This window comes from Beta vulgaris, chromosome 5 (assembly GCF_026745355.1).
Source record: "Beta vulgaris subsp. vulgaris cultivar EL10 chromosome 5, EL10.2, whole genome shotgun sequence".
Classification (NCBI taxonomy): domain Eukaryota; kingdom Viridiplantae; phylum Streptophyta; class Magnoliopsida; order Caryophyllales; family Amaranthaceae; genus Beta; species Beta vulgaris.
Genome location: NC_079206.1, coordinates 50,923,870 through 50,941,581, shown reverse-complemented (window position 1 = coordinate 50,941,581; position 17,712 = coordinate 50,923,870). Strand labels below are relative to the sequence as shown.

The 17,712-nt window shown below is 34.9% G+C and overlaps 1 protein-coding gene across 2 annotated transcripts; it reads left to right on the top strand.

Annotated features, from left to right (window-relative positions):
* The first annotated feature begins 13,064 nt into the window (after nucleotides 1-13,064).
* LOC104908343 (uncharacterized) lies at nucleotides 13,065-17,092 on the top strand. Of its 2 annotated transcripts, XM_057395155.1 has the most exons (5): nucleotides 13,065-13,246; nucleotides 13,687-13,794; nucleotides 15,182-15,440; nucleotides 15,790-15,984; nucleotides 16,127-17,092. In XM_057395155.1, exons 2-5 carry the CDS (start codon nucleotides 13,697-13,699, stop codon nucleotides 16,520-16,522), a joined length of 948 nt encoding a protein of 315 aa, XP_057251138.1. In that variant the 5' UTR covers nucleotides 13,065-13,246; nucleotides 13,687-13,696; the 3' UTR covers nucleotides 16,523-17,092. The 2 variants fall into 2 exon arrangements, with proteins under 2 accessions (XP_057251138.1, XP_010695750.1); XM_010697448.4 differs by lacking the exon at nucleotides 13,687-13,794.
* Nucleotides 17,093-17,712: the final 620 nt, after the last annotated feature.

Sequence of the window (17,712 nt, the reverse complement as noted above, 5' to 3'; positions counted from 1 at the left end):
ATAGCAATCATATTAGTAAGAATTAAGCTTCCACCTAACGATTGTTGTTCAATTTCTATTTTGATGTGATTAAATATTTGAACTTTTGTTTCTATGTTAATATTATTGTCCCACCAACCAATTTCTTAATTGACTGGTAAAACCAGCCGGTAGATAGACTCATTAATATGCTTCCTGCATCACACGATGAAATAGATGTGTCAATCCGACTAAGTCAATTCATCCTTCCAAATAGAATTTGGGATCTACCGGCTGGTTTTACCTAAAGAATCATGTATTCCCTTATATTATTATTTTCACTACTCTAAGGAATATGGGCCTTGTTTGGTAAGTTGATAATTTCTACCTTTGAAAGATTAATTGATTGTTGGCTAGGTTCAACAAATAAGAAGGATTGAAATAAAGAAGAAATTAATCTTCGATTGTAAGTTGTATGATCACTTATTTAATCCTAAGATAGAAAGGAATGAAGTTGTGAATGTTTGATCATATATTATCTGTATTGCTTGTGTGTCATAATAAGTAATAATTGGTAAATCATGTAAAGTGAAACTTGGATAGTAATTAACTTTAGACTGGATGCACGTCTGAAGTTGGACAATCAGGAGTTGGGGTACATGGTGGTCGTGCCATGGCTTTTTCTGGGAATTGGATTGATCACCGTTCTTATACTTATTAAAAAGGTTCCTCAATATCGTATGTCATTATGGAATACGGAGTCGCGCCCATATTTTGTCTTCCTAGGTGAAGGCTGATTTTTAAATGAGACAACTCGGTCCAATAACTATTCCATCAAAGTATTAAAAAGAGTATTAAAGTTTAGTTCAGTAAAAGTTATCTGAAGATAATTATATTGTTATGTTGTTATTTATTCATGCTTATATTTATTAGTATCATGTTGGGAATGTTTATTTATTATTATGTAGTACTCAACTTTGTTGACTACGTGCTTTGTTTGTATGTGTTGATCATAGTTTTGCCTTATTAATCCTGTGATGACCCATTCTTGGTGAGCAGATTCTTTAGTGAATTGACATCTACAGGTGTGCAGATGATGCATCATGGGTTCTGGGAATGAAGAGCTTGTGTAGCAGATTAATCTATTTATTGTTTTAATAGATAATTTACCTTTAAGTTTGGTTTGAAGTTAAAGTTAACAACATTGTTTGGTTTTAACGTTGTTTCTTTTATTATTATATTTCAATTCTAAAGTTCAGTTATATGTTTTCCGCTGTAAAATTTTGAATAAGCCGATACGTTATCACACGGACGATATTGTTTTGATGATTCTTTAGGTTTTATATTGAAAAGGTATTTCAGTAAAGAGAGAATTATCGGGGTGTTACAATTCAAGCCAGTAGACACAACACTACCAGCTTGGTCCCTATCAAAAGGAGGGAGAGACAAAATGACATTCTTAAAATAAGAGGCTTATCCATAACGCAGTTAAAGAAGCAGGAAAACCAAATTAAATTTCTAAAAAATGGAAAAGAACAATATGAGACAAAAAGAGAAAGTGGAGAAGGATACCTTCCCAATTTCCCTACCTTCCTTTATATAGTGCAGCAAAATATCGAAGAAACGAGCTAACAATTGATCCCAATTGGGCAATTGTTTAAGACTTACCATTACATTAAATGCTAGGGTTTGCTTGTAGCAATAAATGAAGCAGGTTGAAGCTTTAGCACGCCAAAGCTTTGAAGAGCAAAGGACGAAAATCATCCCCAAGTTGAAATATGCAGAAGCAAAAGCAATTACACCACTCCCCTCACTTTAACACTCAGACTCGCATTTACTGAGGAAAGAGACTCACTCAAGCAAAACGCCCCAAATCGAAAAGAAACCCTAGCAACATAGAGATAACTAACCTTCTTAACGATTTTTTTTGACAAAAGGACATAAATTCATCATTAAAGACTAGCAATATGAGCCAGAAGCAGAAAATTAGCTGGCGTTAAATACACATCAACTTTAGATTTGCAGGCTAGGCTGCTCAGAACTAATTTAGGGAGGAAGCCTAATAGCCACATTTGGAGATTAAGACAACTCTTAATTAGATATATAGCGAAATTATTGCACAAGGTTTCGTAACATCATGCCAATAAAGCAAAAAAATTTATTTGAACTAGAAGGGAGCGAATTCACTGAAGTAATGAATTGGGAATTATTAGGCTAGGGTTCTTTAGAGGGGGAATTGGGGCTTTTTACTTTTCTCTCTTTCTTTTTCTCTATCTCTTTCTAGCTTTTTCTCTCATCTTTTTTTTTTCCCGAAAGATATTTTTTGTTTTAGCTATACTATCGATGATAGATAATAACAGTTAAAATTGAAAATCGTTCACGAGTAAATTAAAATTAAAAAAAGAAAGATAAAACAAAAGCACATAGATATGAAAGTAATCTTTACAGTTATGAAGAACATAAATTTGCATCAAATTTGGGATTATAAAAAGCAAAAAATAGAAAAGAAAGACTATTTTTGAATTTGATTTTCTTGGATAAATGAAGATAAATATATTTGCAATTATGAACTAAGTTGCTAATCAAATTAGATAAACTTAGCTTGACAAAAGAGGTGATGATGCAATACTTTATGAATAATTTTTTAGTACTATGTTTGTTTAATTACTTGGTTCCATTTTATTCAACTTATTTTGATTATTTGAATTTATCTGAACTATTCTGAACTTATTTTTGCTGAAAATAACTTCTAATAAGTTGAACAAACTAGAGCGTTTGAAAAAAAACTGTCAATTTAAACTACTATAATGAGTTGTTGCTGCATGTAAAACTAGCTACTTGACATTACGAAATATTACACTGAAATAATTATTGTGGCACACATCGTGTGCTTAGAAAGCTAGTATTATATGAGTAACCCCATTTATTTTTGAGTAACCTCGTTTAGTTTTTGGAGTTACCTTGTGTAACACCCCCAAATTACTCACTTTTAAATAAATAATTTAATAAATAATATTTGAGTAATTTAGGAGTATTACCGCCACGTGACTAACACGCTTTCGGCAACCAACTACTAACTAACCAAAATAACTTGCAGCGGAAGACTTTAACCAAAAATAATAATACTTCTTTATTAATAAAAGTAAATATTGTCTCAATACTAAAATAAATGAAACACTCTAATCTAGGTGAAGATCCCCTTCCTAGTATGCTCCCATGCACATCCAAAATTCACCTGCAAATCTGCTTACCAAAAAGGTAAACAGGGCAAAGCCAAATAGGAAAAAGAAAATACGTGTCAGTATAAAACTGAGTACGAAATGTACTAGATAAGTAACACATTTGTTAGTTCGTAACAATTTTTCATTTCGAAAACTCCATCACCAATAATTCAAGAATAACTCTTTAAGAATAAACTATTTTCAAACACTTAATAATAATTCAAGAATAACATTTTAAGAACAAACTCTTTCCAAACACTTGAATAATAATTCAAGAACAACCTTTTAAGAACAAACTCTTTCCAAACACTTGAATAGTAATTCAAGAATAACCTTTTAAGAATAAACTCTTTCCAAACAACTTGGATTAAAAATAATCCTGAAAACAATTCCTCTTCTTATCTCCCTTCTATTTTGCTAAGTGTGCACACCCCCAAGCTAGTCATCCCATCACGGAGCTATATCAAGGGGTAACTATAATTGCCAACAAGTGGACTTTGAATCTCTTGATATTAATCAAGCGGAAATAATAATAATATGACTTGTAAGTCATGAATAAACCTCCTTTCCTCATAAACAACTTTTTGAACATTCAAAGTTCAATAAAAACCAATCAACCTTTCCTTGTAAAAATAATTTAATTTTCCAAAAAGGATAACAAAACTTCTATATAAAATGATTGATAAAATCATTCCTTCTTTTCACTTTCAAGAGTGAATAATAAAACATTGTAACCATTTTAAACCAAATTTCTAAACCAATCCAACCAATAAAATCAATAAACAACTTTATCATATAAACCACATTTTAAAAGATCTAGCTACATAACGTACCTTGATCTTGCACAAAAAGTATACTAGTATCTCCACTTAGTCTTAATCTTGAACGATCTCCTAACAAACCAATAATAAAAATCTAATAAGTAACTTATCACATGAACTTAATCATGAATGTAAACATGAATAACCTATCATGAGCATAATATTTTTGAGTAAGAAACATGAAAATCTTTTTCTTTTCTTAACCCAAAGAGAAATTAGAACTTGAATAAGAAATATAAAACTAGAATAGATAAGAAGAGAAAGAAGAACCTTGAAGTATGGATTCTCCAAAGTTTTTGTGTGGAAAAGATGGCTAAAGGTGTGGGGTATTTATAGGAGTAGAATAGGTAGTACTTAATTTTCAAAATTAAAGAGTTTGTAACCTTCACCATAAATTAGGAGATTAAACCAAGATTTGTAACCTTCATCATAAATTTGAATGTTTAGGAAAACAAAACTCCCCCATTTACTTCACAATCCCGTCAAAAATAATGGCCTAAAAATAAATTTGTTTTTTTTGGTTTTTTGAATAATTTTGACTAGGATTTAAAATCAAAAGTTTAACAAATTCAATTTTGGCGCCATCTTCCGCCAAAATAATTTAAAACGAGTGAAATTGCTAAAATACCCTTTGCTTAAAATATTTATTTTAGAAAATAAATATTTTAATTAATAAATAAATACTTGAAAATATGGGGTATTACAGTCTACCCCCTTAAAAGAAGTTTCGACCTCGAAACTCAAGACAAAAAGTCATAATCACTTTCCAAAAATGGATTAAAATTTAAAATTGAGTTTCTAACTCAAATGCTCATGTCTAAAATGCATATAATGACTCAAAAATATGCTAAAATGTAATAACTATAGTAAAAGCGCGAAACTCTATCGCATTCTACCCCCTTAAAAGGAGTTACGACCCCGTAACTCGACAACTAACCTCGGAAAACAACGCCGGATATTTCTTGCGCATATCCACTTCTGTTTCCCATGTTGCTTCCTCAGTCTGATGGTTTGACCTTAATACTTTGACTAATCTTACATCCTTAGTCGAGTACTTCTAACTTTACTATCAAGGATTCTTACAGGTCTTTCCTCGTAAGTCAAACTATCATCTAATTCAATGGTCTCAGGTTGCAGCACATGAGACACATCCGGAATATACTTCCTTAACTGAGATATATGGAAAACATCATGGACTCGACTTAAATCATTTGGCAAATTCAACTTATATGCCACTTTCCGATCTTCTTTAACACCTCATATGGCCCGATATACTTTGGCTTAACTTTCCCTTCTTCGCAAATCGCATCACCCCTTTCATTGGAGATATTTTCAACAATACCTTCTCCCAACCTGAAACTCTTCATCCCTTCGCTTCAAATCAGCATAACTCTTTTGCCGATCTTGAGCTGCTTTGATCTTTTCTTGAATCACTTTCACCTGCTTCACCGTCTCTTCGAGGAACTCGGTCCAAGCACCACGTTTCACTAATATCATTCCAGCAGACTGGACTTCTACACTTCCGACCATACAAAGCCTCAAACAGAGCCATACCAATACTTGCATGATGACTGTTGTTGTAGGAAAATTCTATTAAATCCAAGAAATTTTCCCACGAACCCTAATACTCCATAACACAAGATCGCAACATATCTTCTAAAGTCTGAATTGTTCGTTCTTTGCCATCTGTAGCCGGATGAAAAGTTGTACTCTTAACAAATTAGTACCCAAAGCCTTCTGCAAACTCTGCCAAAAGTTGGACAAGAATCGTGAATCACGATCGAAACAATGTCCTTAGGCACACCATGATATTTCACCACCCACTTCACATATGCTTTAGCCAATTGATCCATCGACCAAGTATTCTTCATAGGTATGAAAGTTGCAGATTTAGTTAGACGATCTACCACTACCCAAATTGTATCATTTCCAGCCTTAGTTCTTGGTAATGCAGACACAAAATCCATTGATATAGAATCCCATTTCCAACTCGGAATATCCAGAGGTTGAACCTTCCCTTGCGGCCTCTTGTGCTCAAACTTGACCTTTTGCATGTGAGACACTTAGCCACGAACTCTGCTACCTCTCGCTTCATGTTTGGCCACCAGAACGTTTTCTTCATGTCCTTATACAACTTATCACCACCTGGGTGTACTGAATAAGGTGAGCTATGAGCTTCTTCCATTAATTTCCGCTTCAACTCTTCTCTATTACCTGGTATACACCACCCCCTTGAACCGAATACTTCCATCATCGGCTATCTGGAAATCCGACCCTGACCATCCCGGATCTTCTCTCGAATCTTTTCTAACTTTTCATCCTTTGATTGACCCTCCCTAATCTCATCATAGATTGAGGGTTGAATCGACAAAGAACCCAATAATTCTTCAACACCGCCTTCTTCTAGTACTCCAATGACATTTTCTGAAACTCGACACATAACTGACTTGGCAGCACCATTGCATTAACTGAATGACTCGACTTTCGACTCAATGCATCAGCAACAACATTAGCTTTCCCTTCATGATACTGGATCTCAGATCATAATCCTTGATCAACTCCAACCACCTCCTCTGCCTCATGTTCAACTCCTTCTGAGTGAAAATATACTTTAAGCTCTTATGATCCGTGTACAACTTACACGTTCCCCATACAAGTAGTGTCGCCATATCTTCAAAGCAAACACTATTGCAGCTAATTCGAGATCATGGGTTGGATAATTCACCTCATATGGTTTTAACTACCTGGAAGCATAAGCGATGCCCTTCCGTTCTGCATCAATACACACCCTAACCCAAATTTCGAAGCATCACTATAAACATCATACTGCTGGCTTTCATCAGGTAGAGCCAAAACAGGTGTTGTAGTCAACCTTTCCTTCAACGCCGAAAAAGCTTCCTCACACTCTGGAGTCCAAACAAACTTACATTCTTTCTTCATCAGGCTAGTCATTGGTCTCGATATCTTTGAGAAATCCTTTACAAATCTTCGATAGTAACCAGCTAACCCAAGAAAACTCCTTATATCAGACACCGTCTTTGGTGTTGGCCATTCGCGCACCGCTTGAATCTTAGTAGGATCCACCGAAACTCCTTCCTTTGAGATAACATGTCCTAAAAATGCAACCTCATCCAACCAAAACTCACACTTAGAGAGCTTGGCGTACAACTTATGCTCTCTTAGGGTGGACAAAACTTCCCTCAAATGCAGCTCATCAACTCCTATCCTTTGAATATATCAAAATATCATCTATAAACACAACCAATATTTATCCAAGTATGGTCTGAAAACCTATGCATCAAATCCATGAACACTGCAGGTGCATTGGTCAGACCAAACGGCATCACTGTAAACTCATAGTGACCATACCGCGTCCTAAACGCAGTCTTAGGAATATCACCCTCAGCAATCCTCAATTGGTGATAACCTGACCTCAAATCTATCTTCGAGAAAATTCCCGCTCCTTTCAACTGTCAAATAAATCATCAATTCTCGGAAGCGGATACTTATTCTTGATCGTCACATTGTTCAACTCCCGATAATCAATGCACAACCTCAAACTACCATCCTTCTTTTTCACGAACAATACAGGTGCACCCCAAGGAGACGAACTAGGTCTTATATACCCTTTTTCCAATAACTCCTCCAACTGAACTTTTAACTCTTTCATCTCAGCTGGAGCCATTCTATACGGAGCCTTTGAAATAGGTCCGGTTCCTGGCATCAAGTCTACGGTGAACTCAAGATCCCTAACGGTGGCACACCGGTATCTCTTCAGGAAACACATCAGGAAACTCAGATACGACTGGATCTCCCTATTCTCATCTTCCTTTTCAATCCTCTGAACTCCACATAAGAATAACGGACACCCCTTCTTCACATAAGATTGAATTCTCATCGCAGACACTATCTTCATTCCCTTCTCCTTCCCAAGCTTCCTATAAGTCACCCTTTCTTTCTTGGACCGACTAAGGACACTTCTGGGCCTCACAATCAATTTGAGCCTTGAATCTTCCCAACCAATCCATCCCCAAAACACATCGAGGTCTGACAAATCAAACTCAACTAAGTCGGATGGAAAGTTCACCCCAACTATCACTAAAGGTACTTGACTATGCAACCTAGTACAATTAAACATTTCCCCTGATGGCAATGCAATTTCAAGAAATAGACACTGGACTGCTTAACTGGAGCTTGTCTACTAAAGTGCTAGAAATAAATGAATGAGATGCTCCTGAATCAAATAACACTTTGACAGACAAGGAATTAATGAAAAAGGTTCCAACTACTACCTCAGAAACATTCTGAGCCTCACGGCGGTTCATGACAAAAACTCTGCCTTTAGACTGATTTCCCATCCCTGGTTTAACACCAGCATTGGAAGAAGCTAACTTCTGTTGATCATTCTGAGGTGCCTTACTACTCGGGTCAGGTTTGACTGCAGGTTCTCCACCAGCTTTCTAAAGCACTCATATTCACGGTGCCCCAATTTCTGACAATAATGGCATGTCACCAAGTTGCCTTGACAATCTTTTCCAGGGTGGTTCTTATCACACCTTTTGCAGAAAAAGGTTCTCTCAGCTTTCTTCCCATTCCCTTGGTTCCCATTAGGCTTCCGACTAGGGTACCTATTATCTTTCTCAGTTTGGTTAAATCCACCATTGGGCTTAGGCTTCTTATCTCCAATTTGTTGGTTCCCATTGTTGTTATACTTCCCTTTTCCCCAGAGGAAGTCCCTTCAATCTCTCTTCCTTTAATCCCATATAAGTGAGCAGCTCTACCATAAATTCATCAAGAGTCTCAAAAGTTACTCCTCCTCAGCTTACTTTGGAGAGTTAAGGTTAACCCTTGCTCAAACCTTTGGGCCTTTAAAGTCTCAGATGGTACTATCTCAGGTGCGAACCTCATCAACTCCAAAAATTTGCTATAATACTCATTAACAGACATAGTCCCCATTCTCAGATTGGTGAACTCCATAGCCTTTTGCTTCCTTAAGTACGCAGGATAAAACTTACTCCTCAAGGCTTCTTTAAACTCGTCCCACCCAAAGTCCGGATCCTCTAAAAGATCATCCTTTCTTTGTTTCCACCACAGGTCTGCCTCATCTCTCAAATAATAAACAACATTATTAACTCTAAGGTTTTCAGGGCACACTATGGCATCAAAAAGCTTATCAAATTTTGTGATCCAGTTTTCTAAGCTAGCTGGGTCCTCTTTCCCATGGTAAGTCGGAGGTTTGACAGCTGCTACCCTCTTAAAGACCTCACCAAAACTATCAGTCTCACTCTGCTTGGTTTCTTGATTAGCTATCACTTGAGTGATGTTTTCAGTGATCTTTGCTAGCCTTCTAACCATAGAACCCATACTCCTTCTCCTTCTTTCTGCCATTCTGCTAGGAGTAAAAGTGTTTGAGTAAATATACATATATAAACATTCAGAGAATAACTGTCTATCTACCAAACAATTCAATAAATAACCATGTCATATAACTAGTTCAAAATATAGCAATCACATATTTCGTACATCACGGCCAAATATGAGGCCTTATTCATAACAACTACTAGAACATTTGAGTGTATCAAAATATTCTTAAGACAACTAGGCCGTTTCATGGCCGAAAAAAACTATATATTCCTTTGGTTACTGGAGACTTCAAACTCTGGGTAGCCCGCCTCAATAACATTCTCCAACTCGTCAATAGCCATATAATCATATTGGCCTGGGTATTCTCGAGGGGTATATTTTCGGCTATCAGGCTCAGATGAACCTTCATATCCCATGCTATCAAATGAAGAAATTGTGGATACTGGGCTAGGTAGGTCAATATCAATGACATCCCACCCCTTTGGGCTCCATCTATTTCTATATACATTAACTCGGTGCCAAAATGAAGAATAGTGGCTAACCAAACTCCCTGGAACTCATGATTATCTCTGTTCCACTCCCCAGTTGGTAGGACTACATTAGCGTACTTATCATGGAGGATTTGGTATTTGGGTGTCTGAGGAAGGTGAATTAAGGCTAACAGAATTTGGTAGGGTTCCTCACTGACCCATGGCTCCCAGTCAAATGCATTAATACCACTGGCCTCAACAATATCATCTATAAAATCAGGGACCGTTTTTCCTTCCAAAAGAAGTTCTTCAGAGTAATACATGTCCCTCATATGGTTAATCATCTGTTAACAAAATTACTCATTAAAAGAAATATAATACACATAATACACTATTTGCTGGCCAATGCAGCATGACCTCCTTGCTTATCCCATACATAGGGAATAACATAAATTTTTTCCTCTATTCCAAAAAACAATCATATAAAAGTAAAAAGAATTGAGATATTACAAGAATATCATAAGAGTAATACTAATATATGATAACTAAATATAGTTCAAGATTTGTACTAGATGCACCACTTTGGCTTAAAATATTTATTTCAAAAAAAATATAAATTTTTTTTAAGTTTACTTGATTCCACAGCGTTGGGGAGAGCCTTCCTAATCCTAGACAGAGCTTGTCACCCCAACATATCTACACCCTTCATCTTTCCAAATAAAATTATAAATATAAATATGTATATACCTTTTTGTGGCACTAGCAAGATGCGTCTATACAAATTGTCAAAAAGAAAATAATTAAACATAGCAAAAACAATTTAGAATGTAAATGCGAAACTCTATATGCCCATCTTATGTCTACCCATCAATTTTAATGTTCAACTTTGATCTTTTCAAGACCTGAAAAACTGATACCACTTTGTAACAACCCCAAATTACTCACTTTTAAATAAATAATTTAATAAATAATATTTGAGTAATTTAGGAGTATTACCGCCACGTGACTAACACACTTTCGGCAACCAACTACTAACTAACCAAAATAATTTGCAGCGGAAGACTTTAACCAAAAATAATAATACTTCTTTATAAATAAAAGTAAATATTGTCTCAATACTCAAAATAAATGAAACACTCTAATATAGGTGAAGATCCCCTTCCTAGTATGCTCCCATACACATCCAAAATTCACCTGCAAATCTGCTTACCAAAAAGGTAAACAGGGCAAAGCCAAATAGGAAAAAGAAAATACGTGTCAGTATAAATCTGAGTACGAAATGTACTAGATAAGTAACACATTTGTTAGTTCGTAACAATTTTTCATTTCGAAAACTCCATCACCAATAATTCAAGAATAACTCTTTAAGAATAAACTATTTTCAAACACTTAATAATAATTCCAAGAATAACATTTTAAGAACAAACTCTTTCCAAACACTTGAATAGTAATTCAAGAATAACCTTTTAAGAATAAACTCTTTCCAAACAACTTGGATTAAAAATAATCCTGAAAACAATTCCTCTTCTTATCTCCCCTTCTATTTTGCTAAGTGTGCACACCCCCCAAGGTAGTCATCCCATCATGGAGCTATATCAAGGGGTAACTATAATTGACAACAAGTGGACTTTGAATCTCTTGATATGAATCAAGCGGAAATAATAATAATATGACTTGTAAGTCATGAATAAACCTCCTTTCCTCATAAATAACTTTTTGAACATTCAAAGTTCATAAAAACCAATCAACCTTTCCTTGTAAAAATAATTTAATTTTCCAAAAAGGATAACAAAACTTCTATATAAAATGATTGATAAAATCATTCCTTCCTTTCACTTTCAAGAGTGAATAATAAAACATTGTAACCATTTTAAACCAAATTTCTAAACCAATCCAACCAATAAAATCAATAAACAACTTTATCATATAAACCACATTTTAAAAGATCTAGCTACATAACGTGCCTTGATCTTGCACAAAAAGTATACTAGTATCTCCACTTAGTCTTAATCTTGAACGATCTCCTAACAAACCAATAATAAAAATCTAATAATAAGTAACTTATCACATGAACTTAATCATGAATGTAAACATGAATAACCTATCATGAGCATAATATTTTTGAGTAAGAAACATGAAAAATCTTTTTCTTTTCTTAACCCAAAGAGAATTAGAACTTGAATAAGAAATATAAAACTAGAATATATAAGAAGAGAAAGAAGAACCTTGAAGTATGGATGCTCCAAAGTTTTTGTGTGGAAAAGATGGCTAAAGGTGTGGGGTATTTATAGGAGTAGAATAGGTAGTACTTAATTTTCAAAATTAAAGAGTTTTTAACCTTCACCATAAATTAGGAAATTAAACCAAGATTTGTAACCTTCATCATAAATTTGGAAGTTTTAGGAAAACAAAACTCCCCCATTAACTTCACAATCCCGTCAAAAATAATGGCCTAAAAAAATTTTTTTTTTTTTTGGTTTTTTGAATAATTTTGACTAGGATTTAAAACCAAAAGTTTAACAAATTCAATTTAAGCGCCATCTTCCGCCAAAATAATTTAAAACGAGTGAAATTGCTAAAATACCCCTTGCTTAAAATATTTATTTTAGAAAATAAATATTTTAATTAATAAATAAATACTTGAAAATATGGGGTATTACACCTTGTTTAGTTCTATGAGTAACCCCATTTATTCTTGAGTAACCGTACCTTGTGTAGTTTTCTGGAGTAACCTTCTTTAGTTCTATGATTAACCCAGTAAAATCTTATGAGTAGATTTATTTATTCATACCAGTAACCTTATTTATTCATATCAATAATCCCAATTGTTCAAACAAGTAACCCTCATTTATTAATACGAATAATTTCATTCGTTCATAAGAGTAACCTCATTGAATCATACAACGACCCTATCTAATCATATGAGTAACCACATTTAACCATACGAGTAATCTCATTTAATCATATGAGTAATCTCATCTTGTTTACATAAATAACCCTATGTTATTTAAAAGAATAAATCATTCTATTGTTACACTAATCTTAAAATCTTATAAATAATCACATCTATTTTTTGCAATAACCTCGTTTAGTCTTAGAGTAATCTAATTTAATCTTATGTGTAACCTTCTTTATTCATATCAGTAAGACAGTAACCTCACTTATGACAAGACGATATTAAAAGAATCACCTTCTGTTATCGTTTTTTTCAAGTAAGACCGTCTTTCTACAACAACTAATGATGAAAGGGTAGTTCCGTCAACAATCACATTGTGTGCAACAAGTATGGAGTAGTGGACCACTACTCTATTAACATGTAGATGTAGTCGTAAACCCCTTCGAACACCTTTTCACTCTTCCTCTTTCTCTCTCTAATCCGACAACCGCCATCATAAAATCGACGATACAGAAGGTAAATGATTTTTGCTTACTGCATTCTGCTATTCTAGGGTTTTTATCGAAAAATTTCTGAGCTATCTTTTTATACAATGTTGATTGTTGCTATCATATGTTTTTTTTTTCTTCAATTCTTACATTTCTAGCTACCACTTGTTCTTGAATTCTATGAATTTGCATTTATTTCGTTCTCTATATGTGTAGTAATTTACAGACTTACAGTGATTTCAGTCCTACAGTTCAAAATTATTTTGCATAACATTCCAAGATAAATATAAATTTTATGAATTATCATGTTATTACGAAATTTTTACAAACAAAGTACCTAAAGTATGAGAATTAGGACGATGTGACTAAATTCCTGATGTTGTGGGTCTTGCACGCCCCCATTGACGGCCCAGCATGTGTTTCTGTTTCTCACTTTCTCATATTCTCTTTTTTCTGGGAAATCGAAAGGCAAAGTAATATGGGAAGAGGATCAAAAGAGCGGTCCAAGGAGCGTCGTGAAAGTAGGCTCCAAGAAATATCTCTGCTTCACACCATTCCCTATTCCAACAATCAGCGGTATTTTTCACTCCTAACCAAATTTAATGTCTTATGTGGTTAATTTGGAAGTATGATTAAGCGCACGAATATAGACGGAATCCAATCCTAGGTATTGCGTACTAAGTATACTAATTCCGGAAGACTTCGCCAACTAAGCTAGTTGACATCTACAAACTAATTGTAATTCTATGTGAAAACTACAATAAATCTGAAAGTCACTATTCCAATTGTATTATATAACAATAATCATCGTAGCCATACCAAATACTTTCTCTTTTGATTAATTGATCAAAACAAATTGCATATTAGTATTATCTGTTTCAATGTTTACTAGGGGATAAATGAATCATTTTTGCATAATGCTATTTAATAGATTGAACCTTTGATTTATAGTGTTGGCTCACGAATAATGTGAAACCTCAAATCTGTAACAAACTGGTTCTTAGCAAACAAGCTTAGTTAACAATGGCAGAAAGGAAAGACAAATAAAGGTATTACAATGGATATGATCAGTAGATGTTTGATTCAACACTAAAGGATTGCAAGATAAGTCAAGGCTTTCGAGAGGCCAAGATCTCTCTCAAATTACTCTAAAACTCTCACAAATATCTAGATACCTTTTTCATATATTCTAGCTTCTATTTATAGCTAAACTACAGCTCTTACCCTTTCCTTACAGTCACGTTAGACTGACACCTCACCTTCCAGCAGTACTCTGTTATTCTCTCATCTCTGCAATTCTACTTTATTATCTGACATTCTCTGATATTACCGTTAGTTCCCTCCATTCCCCCTTGCACCTACTTCGCTACGTCTGTGATAAGTGAGCACAATGGGAGGACGTGGTTGATTTATTGCAAAATCCTAAACGGTCGTGTATTATGCGCTGGATTGCAAATGTTAATGTGGGGGGTTATGGAAACAATGAAGAAGAATTTTACAGATTTTCTAGCATTTTGTCTATCTTAATTTCTTAATGTCACAGTTGAGGAATAAGTTGGATTGTCATTGTCCAAACCAAAGGCCTAATTGCTTTGTCTAAGAAAATTAGTTGTTCATATGAATATCTAATTTATTGTCACTATTTGATGCCTTGACCAAAACAAGATTTCTAAAGCATTTCATATAGTGTCTTACATGGTCTCTGAATTTTTTGATGCTATGAGTCTCGTGTGTTGAGACTCCGCTTTCAGAAGCTCCGGGGACATATAGAATACAGAGAACGACTTTTGTACCGGCTAATTTAGAAAATACTTTACCTACCATAAGAGCTGAAAGAAACATCATATATTGTTTCGAAATATGAAGCGCTAAAGAATGAGTGTTCTTTGCTAATTGGTTTTCTGGCACTTTATTAGTGTGTTGAGAATTTAACACTTACAAATTCTTCTTTTTGGATTGTTAGGTGGTGGAGTTCTGAAACTATTGCAGTAGTGACTGGAGGTAACAGAGGAATTGGCTTTGAGATCATTCGGCAACTTGCTAGTCATGGAATGACAGTTGTACTTACTTCAAGAGACGCTGGAGTTGGTATCGAGGCTGTAAAGGTTCTACAGGAGGTTGGCCTATTAGTGGAGTTCCATCAATTGGATATTGTTGATCCTCAATCCATTAAGGAGTTCGCTGATTGGATCCAAGTAACTCATGGTGGCTTGGACATTTTGGTAAGGCAACTTATTTCTGTTGCATATGAGTGGTAGTTTAATTATCCTGTGTTTACGTGTGATAAGGCATTAGACAAATATCTTTCTTGTATTTCTTCCCCTTTTGGCGATAAAGAAGATCTTTTAAAGTTGGGGATGGGATATACAGCTTCTGTTTCAGTTGTCGTGTTGTTAGATGGCTATCCTAGGAAATAATTTTCACCAAAATGCTATAACTCAATAGACCTCAGGGTGAAAGGTTAAATGTTTCTTTAACCACTAATAAGTTTATGCAACATTTCTTATGTTAAAACAACGTTAAAGATTTTTGCTTCTTGATAATTGCAGCCTGTCATTCACATCAAAACAGATAAATAATGCAGGTGTTAATTTTAATGTTGGATCGGAGAACTCGGTTGAATATGCAGAACAGGTTATTAAAACTAATTATTATGGCACGAAGAATCTGATTGAAGCAATGATCCCTTTGATGAAGCCTTCTCCTTCTGGTGCCCGTATTGTTAACGTCACCTCAAGGCTTGGCCGATTAAACGGCAGAAGAAATGTAAGCTTAAGACTGGCTCTCTAATTCATATTTTTTCCTTTTCTTTTTGGTTCTTTTAAGTACACCAAAGGAAACATGTTTCCTTGAGTTTATCTCTTATTGGAAACTCAGCTCAACCAAAGAAAATATCCTTCTTTTTCAGAGGATTGAAGACGTTACCTTAAGAGAACAACTATCTAATGATGACTTGCTTACAGAGGAATTAATTGACAGTATGCTGAAAACCTTCCTGCAACAAACAAGAGATGGCAGCTGGACAATCGGTGGGTGGCCTCAAAATTTCACCGACTACTCGATGTCAAAGCTTGCAATTAATTGTTACTCTAGATATTTGGCAAGAAAACTGTCCGATCGACTAGAGGGTGAAAAAATATGCATAAATTGTTTTTGTCCTGGCTGGGTAAAAACCGCCATGACAGGTTGGGCTGGTAATTCATCTGTTGAAATTGGGGCTGACACTGGGGTTTGGCTTGCGTTGCTCCCTGGACAGCCAATCAATGGGAAGTTTTTCGCTGAAAGGCGTGAAATACACTTCTAAGAAACTCTGGCTACACCTCGAAGGTATTAGATTTAGTTTCTGTTGGTAGAATTTATATTTTTCAAGATGAAGTTACTACTTATTACATTAGAGAACAAGTAACATCAAATTATTCATAAATTAATCAGGCATACTCGATTGGTTGAGGTGATATGATAAGCATGGTCTTCACTGAACAGAATTTTGGATGATGACTGCTTTTATCTTTTACAGAAATAAAAGAAGTTTCTGCCTCCTTTTCAATCTCACCAAATTTTCAACTCAGAGGTGCTCTACCATTTATTTGTTGTTGAGAATGCGGAAAAGCGCTATGGTTTGCTTTACTTTTGCTTTGGGATTAGCATGTATTGAGGATAGGTGTCTGGCTGTACAAAGTTTGCAGCTGTTCTTTCGGAAACATGTACTACTGTAATCTGTACAAAATTGCTTTTGGTTGTCATTTTCTGCGTTTCTGATATTCACATTGTATGTTCTCTTTTCTCCGTTATTAGAAGACAGTGACATTGTAATGCCACATTTGGTTGATACTGTGCTTTATATGAGTTGGGAGCGAGCTGTTTCATTCCTCAAGTCTTTTCTTAGGCTGTGTTTGGTTTAAATGAAAACATTACGATTTGATATGATTTGCATTGGAAAATACTTGTGTCAATGTAGATTAAGTTACAAATTTCTATTTCCTTTGCTTAGTTCTTTTATAGAAAAAGGAAAAGTAGGAAATTGGGAGCAAGGGATAGAAGGGAAGAGGAGGAGAAGAGGACAAAAGTGAGGGATAGGGAGGTGGTATTGATTTGATGTTGTATATGTATGCTTGTGATTCAAAAACTATAGTGGCTACAAATTTGTTGTAGCCACTGTAGAATCTACACGAATACATAGTCATACAAGTTATATATACCGTTATGATATTCCTTTTTTAAGTACAAAAGATTAATATCTTATATTATTCTTGAATATATACAGTTTTACCATCTAGATATGGGGTCATAGTTGTTGAATATACAGTAGGATCTATGAGATATATTATGTTATGTTCATCACGGAGATACAATTTGTGTGAGAAGGTAAACACATTGAGATGGACACACTTTTTGTGCGAGAAGGTTGCCGTTGACCAAGTTCATTACCTACATGTTCCGTGTACATCTCAGTACAGAAATATCTTCATCAAAGAGCTTCCTTCCGCGTTGTTG